The sequence below is a fragment of the Thamnophis elegans genome, chromosome 2, assembly GCF_009769535.1.
Source record: "Thamnophis elegans isolate rThaEle1 chromosome 2, rThaEle1.pri, whole genome shotgun sequence".
Lineage (NCBI taxonomy): Eukaryota > Metazoa > Chordata > Lepidosauria > Squamata > Colubridae > Thamnophis > Thamnophis elegans.
Genome location: NC_045542.1, coordinates 99,927,379 through 99,936,971, shown reverse-complemented (window position 1 = coordinate 99,936,971; position 9,593 = coordinate 99,927,379). Strand labels below are relative to the sequence as shown.

The 9,593-nt window shown below is 41.3% G+C and overlaps 1 protein-coding gene across 2 annotated transcripts; it reads left to right on the top strand.

Annotated features, from left to right (window-relative positions):
- The first annotated feature begins 270 nt into the window (after positions 1-270).
- Positions 271-9,591, top strand: AMT (aminomethyltransferase). Of its 2 annotated transcripts, XM_032209486.1 has the most exons (10): positions 356-441; positions 2,078-2,295; positions 2,457-2,624; positions 4,797-4,877; positions 5,842-5,973; positions 6,120-6,198; positions 6,649-6,794; positions 7,092-7,272; positions 7,731-7,886; positions 8,571-9,586. In XM_032209486.1, exons 2-10 carry the CDS (start codon positions 2,248-2,250, stop codon positions 8,747-8,749), a joined length of 1,170 nt encoding a protein of 389 aa, XP_032065377.1. In that variant the 5' UTR covers positions 356-441; positions 2,078-2,247; the 3' UTR covers positions 8,750-9,586. The 2 variants fall into 2 exon arrangements, with proteins under 2 accessions (XP_032065376.1, XP_032065377.1); XM_032209485.1 differs by lacking the exon at positions 2,078-2,295 and having other exon boundaries at positions 271-441; positions 8,571-9,591.
- Positions 9,592-9,593: the final 2 nt, after the last annotated feature.

The window sequence follows — 9,593 nt, the reverse complement described above, 5'->3', positions numbered from 1 at the left end:
AGATCATTTTTAAAGAAGAAAAAGATTATGAAAGGCCAGATGTTGTGACCACGAGATCGTCAGAGACGTGTGGGCTCCCTCGCTCTGCTTTATTACGCCACGCCTTCTAAACGGAGAGGAAAAATGCTGAACAAACTGAACTCTACATTACTGTACAGCAGCAACTTCTTTTAACAGCTGACCTGGTCGACCGGGTTCGGGTGGGGCGGGGCGGGCCGTTCCTAGGAGCAATCCCCAGGAATGCGATCGACTACATTTCCCAGGCTCCTTCCGGGCGTCCAGAGGTGGGAGGGTCCGTAAATAAGATTCAGAGCAGCCGAGGGGGGTGTTCGCTGGCGGGGAAAAATGCTGCGGGCTGGGGCTGCTGGAAGACTTTCGCTCCGGCGTTTGGGCTCCTTCGGGGCGATTGTGTGCGGGAAGCGGAGCTTTTCTTCTGGTCAGGTGAGCTGGTGGCAGGGTGGGCGGCAGCCGTGCGTGCAGTTGGGCTGCCCGTTTGTGGGCGAGCAGGTAAGGATCGCGCCGAATTAAAACTGCCGGTGCGAAACGGAGCTCCGTCCCTGAACTCCAGAAAGCTGCAGGGCACCTTTGCCTTCTGCGGAAGGGAGGGAAGGAAGGGGCAGGCGAGAGAAAAGGAGCGCACGTCTGTGTGCGTTCGTACGGACAACTGAGCTTAATGGGGGTTCAGGCCTCCAGTCTGACTTCAACAGGTCGATTCACGCAAAACGCTTGATTTAACAAAGTACAAGAGAGCGCGCCGGAGCAGGCGCAGAATTTATTTCACGATGATGGATTGTATCCAGCCAGCCAGTTTTGAGGAGAGAGAGATAAGGATCGGGTACCTCTTTTTCCAGCATCTTTCTAAGAAATGGTTTTGTGGGAGTTTCGTGAGAGATTCCTCGAATACACCGAGTTTCCTGGACAATTAATTCAAAGAGTTGTGCTTTTCCGAATAAGGAGAGAAAGTAGCAAAAAGCTCTGAAACTCCTCATCCACCTATTCCCCATTTTTGTTTGCAACAAGAGACACATTGTGAGAGTGTCTGACTGTGAGAGGCCACCATTGAAGTGTTTATTGTTCTAATTAGCAACTGTCACTGCTCAAGTATGGCAGGTCACTTTCTGTCTGGAGGTGGGGGGCGGGGGCAAAAAGCAGTGCTATCAACAGATAATAGGAGTGAAGGAGAACACCTTCCAGGACTGGGAACATAAATTGAGACATGAAGCTTGAATTTGCTGGCATCTTCTTCTGGTACTAGTACTTCCATAAATCAAAACAAGGCAGAAGACAGGCTGTCTCCTGAACCACTGCAGTTGTGAAGAGGTGGCTGTAGCTGCTGGCAGTGAAATTCATTCCACTTAAAATATTTGCTCCTGAATCAGAATCAGAATAGAGCTAGAAGGGGCCTTGGAGGTCTTCTAGTACAGCCCCCTGATGCTGCTTCTCTCTTATCAGCCACAAGTAACTTACCTTCTGGTCTTCTGTAGTGCAGTGGGGAGGATTGGATCTCTATGAAAAGGACCCATCTTCAATCTATTTAAAGAAATTTGCACTAATTTGCATTTCCCATCTTTCCACTTATGGGCAATTTTACCCCAGCAATTGCTTTTCATAAATAATAGCAGGCAAAATGTCTTCCCTAAATTACTGTGTGAATTTTAGCATATTAACATGCAGGTTGTTTGGAAGTGGGCTTTATCTCTTGCTTTTTCTCTTTTTACTGTTTCTGTACACACAGAAGACTCACTCTCACTCACGAACCTATGGACAGGACTTCAGCAAGTAGGAAAGAGCAGAGGAGGGTACAAAGGGCAAGAAAGACTGCAGTCCTCTTGACGATGGACTTGAGATAACACATTGAGTAAACAAGTCTAATTACAAAGGTCGAAGGCAGCTTAGACAGACTACTCGCTCTGTCCTGTTCCCACATCAGAAAATTGAACCAGCAGCTTGTCTTAAGCTAAGGCTGAAACAGTAGCAGATGTTTGGTTTTTCATGGATAGCAAAGGGATTACCAAGATGTAATGTCTGGATTTCTGGGAAACTCAAAGCTACAAAAGAGGGTTTGTTGTTTTTGCAGTGAATTAGTTGGAGCAAAGGGTGTTCTTCAGAGGTGGTATTCTACCGGTTTGGATTGATTCGCCCGAACCAGTAGTGGAAATTGTGGGTGGCCCCACCCACTTGCCCAAGCTCTACGGCATCCCATTTACGCCCTTTTTCGCCAAAAGCGATGCACAGAAGGCTGTGCGCATGCGCAGAGGTGTTGCATACGCTCACATATGCGAACAGGTAGAGAAGGTAAGTCAATACTACCCCTGGTGGTGTTCTTTTTAATTGGGCTGTGGTCAGGAATAGTTATGGTAGGATTAATAATGGGTTTCTTGGCCTGTTCTGGCCTGACTTTGTTCTGAATGATCACTTGGGAGTTTCTGGCAATCATCTATTGCCTTTGTCTGCAGGAGAACCTGAAACAGACCCCTCTCTATGACTTCCACCGACATCATGGTGGGAAGATGGTGGACTTTGCAGGCTGGAGCCTTCCTGTGCAATACACACACAGCCACTTGGACTCTCATCTCCACACACGTCAACACTGTTCTCTCTTTGATGTGTCCCATATGCTCCAGGTAACGTCAGAGGGAGGCTTAAAAGTCACCACCTTCCTGTCTTTGAATTCCTCTCTCGTGTCTCCAGTTGTCTGTTTCATTAGACTCAGCAACTGGATCTTAATTTACCTAAGACTGAATTCATGGGCTGTGCTAAGCCATAATTTATTGAATAAACTACAACTGGCTCAATTTTCAAAACCGAATGAACCACATATATTATTTCATTTGTGAGTCCACCATATTTTGATATTTTAGGAAACAGAAACCCCTTGTTTTTGAGAAACCCTGCAATAGTTGGAGTTTCACTGACATGTCACTGGCAGTGGGCCTTTGTAGTGGGAAGTGTTTTTTCTATCAGGGCAACCTGGCCTACCCAAATATGGGATGGAGCATATTGCTTCCGCTTTCATCTTTCAGCCTCAATCCAGGAGCCTTCACAGACAGTCGCTTTCGCGACAAACTGTTTTTGTGTTAAGTTTTATATTTATTTTTTTGTCGGTAAATATAAAATTCGACTACTGAGAAAGTGCCTGGGAGCTTTCAACAACTACAATATTGGGGAGGCAGATTGCAAGATTTGTGGGGGGCAAACAATATATGCTTATATGTTATCTGCTTTAATCCTGCCTATTTCTGGCATTTAAGTCCTCAAAGAGGCAAAGTAACCTTAAAATTAAACATACACACGTCCGACCATGAATAGATCAATCAAAGTTTTATTGTGTCAGGCATTTTGTGTCTAACCTTTATGTAAGCAGCATTACTTCCTGACTATACATTGCATGCAACCATAATACTACTTGAGGTGGGTTCACTTTTCTAGAGCTTCTATTATGAGTTATCTTGTTTTCCAACACTGGAATTAATATTAAAAAATTCTGTTCCTGAACTTTTTTTAAAAAATAGGTTGGTTGGATTTCCAAAACGGAGCAGAGTTGGCATAAGAAATCTGGACGGGACCACATTACAGAAAATCATTGTCCCATCCAGATTTCTTATGGCAACTCTGCTCCGTTTTGGGAATCCAACCAACCTATTTAAAAAAAATGTTCAGGATGGATTACTTTTGCCAATATCATTCCACTAGCTTTCCTCGCTTAACTTGGGATCATCTGGATATAATATAGACTAAGCCTTCTTAGTTGCGGCACCTCACCTTTGTAATGGTGTCTGCAGAGATACTTGCTTGCCTGGTTATGTCAGGCAAAAACATACATTTTCCAAGGACAGGTAAATTATCTTAGAAGCCTTGGGAATTTCTATTATTTTATTTGATCTTCTGATTTATAGTTGTTTTTTTATCATTTGTGCAGCACAGATTTGTGGAAGGTGTAAGATAAGGGGAAAGTCTGTTTCCTTGCAGACATTTCATTCCCTGATTAGATAACATCACCAATGTTAGTGAGTGGGCTTTGCTCTTTGTTTATATGCAATAGTTTGCCTTTGTCATGCCCTGCCCTAGTGTTGGTGGTGGGGGTGGGGTTTTCTTCTTGGTAGTACTTTTATTAGTGTATTGTTTTTTGTTTGGTGTTAATCCCTCCTTAGCTGCTTATTGCCCCATATTATTGCTTATTACAATAATTACACAATTACTCCATATTGGCAGCTGGAGATGTATTCCACTCTTTTTCTTTTCTTCTTAGCTTTTTTATTGTGTTGTTCAAATAGTGTGTAAATTGGTTTATCTCTGTCTATTGATGATTGATTTGTCCGTATATCACTTTCAGGAATTCCCTAGCATTTTTGGATTTAACTTTGTCTAAGATGCCCAGTTTCCCAGTTGAAAATATGTCTGAGTCTGTCCACGCGTTATGAGATTAAGCAGTTTTCGTCTTGTCTTCTGTCTGCTACTTAAGTGTTCAGGGATGCTAGTCTTCTACCTGTCTGTCCTACACAGCAGCTGTTACAATCATTACACTGTATTTTGTAGATAACTTTTATTTTTTTTCTTTTGGGCAGAAAACAATACCGTAATCAAGAATACCACAGTTCAGCCCTCAGCTTCATAAATTCTCTTAATTAAACCCTTTATGAATACCACTGACCACATACACTCTTAAATGCTAAGTAGGCCCAGAAATTATGTCTCAGTATGTTGCCCTTGTCCCTACATGTCATGTAATAATATAACGTCATGGACTTTCTTCCAGATTAGATGAAATAAAACATTTCTCTCTTTCTCTCTTACAGACTAAAGTGTTTGGCAGAGACAGGGTGAAGTTTATAGAAAGTCTTGTAGTTGGGGATATTGCAGAGCTGAAGCCTGATCAGGTACAATGGAACCAAATAGATCATTTGAATTATCCAGTCAATAGGATGGTAGATTTGGCACAGAGATATCTAAGATCAAACCCCTCCTTAGTTAGTTGATCTCTGACAAATCTGGATTACTGTAACCACTTCTGATCACCACATTTTATGAAGAACATGGACAACCTGGTGCATAGTCAGATAATAATCTGAACGGAAGTCCTATAAGGAATGGTTGGAAGAACTGGATAGAATTAGACCAGTGAGAATATCAGCTTAAGATACAAGTTTTTAACTATATACAGGACCATTGTGATTTCTGCTGCTCTAGAGATCAGAAAATGTAGAACAATGTGTGGAAACTAGAAATCAGACTGTGGCAAAATTAGAAACTCTTAATAGCAATGAACTCCTCAAAAGTGGAGTAACCTGATGCAAATATTTAAGCAGAAAATGGATTGCTATAATTGAAACCTCCATTATAGATTCTGCACTGAAGATGTTAAATCAACAGACTGCTAGTTCCAACTCTATTACATAATTCTGGTTCTCTATTTTTAAAGATATGAATAACTTAGATGGACTCTTCAACATCCAAAACCAATGTCTTGAAGAATACAAAAGGGCCTTGCATTTGAAGAGTCTTGGTACTCTTAACTTAAAAAATTGAATTCATGCTTTAAACAATGGAGTAGTAAAAACATATTTCTGAAGTATTTAAAACAAGGTACCATAAGCATGTCATTATGATGTTAAGAAATAAACGCTATGCATAGCTTATATAGGATTGTAACAATGGAATCTCATTTCACTTTGCAGGATTAAAGGATATATATTTTATGGATTGGGATAGAGGATGCTTTTTTTGGATGCCAGCTTTGATGCTTATTATATTTGTATCCAGTTCTCGGCTTCAGCGTCTCTTTCTTGAAAACTTATCTGAGAGACCAGTAATGGAATTGGCTCAATTTAACTTTCCTTTCAGGGCACACTCTCTCTGTTCACAAATGAGAAGGGCGGCATTATAGATGATTTGATTGTGACCAACACCTCAGACCAACACTTATACGTGGTCTCTAACGCCGGTTGCATGGAGAAAGATTTTGCCCTCATGGAGGTATGTTTCTCATTACCCTTAATTCCCAAGAGGAAGTAGGAGAAACTGAGATAAGAAGAATAAAATTCTGTTACAAAAATAGAATAGACCAGGAAAACTATTATCCTCTATGTGTATCTTATTATTTTCTCCATTTCATATTGTAGAACAAGGTGAAGGAAATGAAAGCAGCTGGTTTTGATGTACATTTGGAGGTGTCAGACAATGCTTTGCTTGCTCTGCAAGGTAAATAAAATTTCGTAGAACTGCCGTTGGGAATCTGAGAAGCACCTTATGCAAATATTATTTCAACAATTGAAAGGTGAATTCCTAGAGTGACAGCCGTTTGGACAAGATGAAAGTAGATATGCAATATTGTATACAACAGTGGTAGTCAACCTGGTCCCTACCGCCCACTAGTGGGCGTTCCAGCTTTCATGGTGGGCAGTAGGGGTTTGCTGTAACTCTGCTTTATAAATTTTATAAAGTTACTTCCCTACTTTATAAATCACCATTACTGTGGAACCAGTGGGCGGTTAGAAAATTTTACTACTAACAGAGATACAAAAGTGGGCGGTAGGTATAAAAAGATTGACTACCCCTGGTATAGAACTACATTTCTTCATTATATTTTGCTGAAGCTCCAGAACTACTTAAACTACATGCTGGTCTATTTTCTGCTTTTTCTGCTACCAGGTCCTGCTATGGCCCGTGTGCTGCAACCTGGGGTGGCAGATGATCTGGCTAAGTTACCCTTCATGAGCAGTGGGATGATGGCCGTATTTGGAGTGGAAGGCTGTAGGGTGACACGTTGTGGCTACACAGGCGAGGATGGCGTAGAGGTATTACACTGACAGCTTCTAGATGTGGGCAGGAATAAGGATCTTTGGGGGAAAGGCTTGCAATAGCAGCACATGGTTAATATGGCATCCAGTTGGATAAGCAGTTTGAGAAGAGACTACTGGTAAATTATTCTCCCATTAGAGAAAGGTAGTGTGTTGATAGGGAAGACATAATTAATGTGGATGAAAAATCAGAGTGTCTCTTAAATCCAAATATAGGGATGATTAAAACACAGGGTGAGAAAATGTTCATCAATAAATCACACCAAATAAATTAATGTGCATTCTCATACCTAGATCTCTGTCCCTGCGAAACAAGCTGTGGAGCTGGCTGAGGTGTTGCTTAGGGACACTTCTGTGTGGCTGGCTGGACTTGCAGCTAGGGATAGTTTGCGACTGGAAGCAGGTCTCTGTCTTTATGGGAATGACATTGATGAGAACACAACCCCTGTGGAGGCCAGCCTGGTGTGGACTCTTGGTAAGTACCCATAGGATTCTTAATTTCTTTTTGTCCCAGCCAGAGCCAAACTTCCCAATGTCCACCCAACCTTGATGGGACACGAAACAAGGATTAAATATTGGCAGGAATGTCTATGGAGCTTCTCAGTCATCCAGGTCATGGTTGTCCCAAAGGTGCTTTTTTCAATGGGCAACTGGACTTCCTTGTTTTTCTTTGAAGACGTTTCGCTTCTCATCCAAGAAGCTTCTTCAGCTCTTGGATGAGAAGTGAAACGTCTTCAAAGAAAAACAAGAAAGTCCAGTTGCCTATTGAAAAAAAGCATCTTTGGGACTATCGGCAGGAACTTATAACCAGAGCATAAACAGGGTGGGAACTATATTGAGCAAGTAGTAGTTGTTTCTGAAATGAGGATCTTCTGATCCACAATAAGGGGTCTAGTGCTATCATGGTACTGTACTTTTCCGACTCTCTTCCAGGGAAGCGCCGTCGTGTTGTCATGGATTTCCCTGGTGCTTCAATCATTTTGGCCCAAATTAAAGAGAAACCGAAAAAGAAGCGTGTAGGGCTGACTTCCACAGGACCTCCCATCCGGCAGCATGTGCACATTCTTAGCCCAGAGGGCAAGGCAATTGGTAGGTAATCTAATGGATCTGAAATCTAGATGATGATAATGATGATACCTGTGGGTGTGGTTGACTTCATACAGTGACTGGATTCACGTATCATGCCAAGCCAGGTTTGTGTAATAATGTTTCATTGAATATATCACAATCAGCTGGATTCATACAATACAACATAGACATCCAAAATTAAATGATACATATTTACACATAGAACATTGTATAAACTTGAGATGTATAAAACAATTCAAATTTAAAATGTTTTGATCTAAAAACATTGAATTTTGACTTTGAATTGGGCTGTTGTTACCTGGTAACAATCGGAACTTGAAATAACCATGCCCTGTTTGCTTGTTCTTAATTGCTACCTGAAGCACCATTTTTGTTCATTGCTCTTTGTTAATCTTTCTCGATAGAGAGACCGTAGGCCCTGTAATCTGAGGACTCTGCTTTTCACTATGCCACAATGCTAAGTGGTTTCACTAACCACTATGCTGGTTGAAATTTGTGGGAGTTATTCCAGCACATCTGGAAGGCACTATGCAAGGGAAACAAGAATGTTATGCTATTTAATGGGTACTGGGGGAGGATAGTGTGGAAATCCAAGAACTCTTATTTCCTGTTGTTTCTGTTAGGTGTAGAAATTGTATGCTCAATTGTATTGAGCAATACTCTGGCTGTTTCTCTTTACACTAGGTGAAGTTACTAGTGGCTGCCCATCACCATGCCTGCAGAAGAATATTGCTATGGCCTACGTGGACAGTGAATTCAGCAAACTGAACACAGCCCTCACTGTAGAGGTGAGGAAGAAGAACTACCCAGCTCTTGTCACCAAAATGCCCTTTACACCTACCCATTACTACACTATAAAGTAGGCTGCTGCCAGCAGAGATTTTTTAAATTTTTTGTATCACATTGTATTAAAAGACAAGAGATATTTGACTCTATGGAGAGTCTGCTACTAAGGACAAATTGAGCCTAGAGAAGACTGTATCAGTCTAGGATTGATGACTGCAGTGTGAGGTGGAATATTTGAGATCTGATAAGCAGAAAAGTAATCTGGTTTTATTCCTCTCATCTGCTCAGTAGCTTCTGAGTTGCTGTCATGATTCTCTTGGCTCAGATCATGCACATACAGTTGAATCTAGGCTACATTTTGGGGATTGGTTAGGCACATTGGAATTTGGAAAGCATATTCTGGACAGACTTACAAAATTGGAGATGATCAGCAACAAAATTCTAATTTAGCAGAAGGAAAACTGAAGAAGACACTTTCCACTTTTGAACTCTCATCTTTAGGACCTTGCCCTTTGACTCAGAGCTGATCAGCTATCTTTTTCCTGGGTAGATGGACACTAGACTGCTATCCCTCTCTATTTTTATACTCTGAGAATGCCGATGAGCCCATTGGAATTTTTTTTTAAATAAATGTCAGGTAGTTAGATACCAAAGATAATGTCAGTAGGCACAGGGATACAAAAAATCACAGAACTACTTATGAGCCATTTTCTTTTAAGAAGAGGATTGTTAATTCTTCAACACATGTTTTGTGAGAATAGGCAGGAGCAGTGATTCAAGCTTAGGCAAATCCTCTTTTATTTCTTTGCTCTTTTTTTTCCCTGAGCTGGAGGCTTCAGAGAATATCTTGAAACACAGCTCAGGGCACATCTATGAAATTTTCTTGGAAACAATAAAATAGTTCGCTGTTGTTATCTTTGG

Bases quoted from the DNA above. Each gene is read 5' to 3' on its own strand.
- AMT (XM_032209485.1), top strand. From the start codon at position 346: ATGCTGCGGGCTGGGGCTGCTGGAAGACTTTCGCTCCGGCGTTTGGGC. The intron at 2,625-4,796 runs GTAACGTCAGAG...TCTCTCTTACAG, and splicing joins ATGTGTCCCATATGCTCCAG to ACTAAAGTGTTTGGCAGAGA. The intron at 5,974-6,119 runs GTATGTTTCTCA...TTCATATTGTAG, and splicing joins AAGATTTTGCCCTCATGGAG to AACAAGGTGAAGGAAATGAA.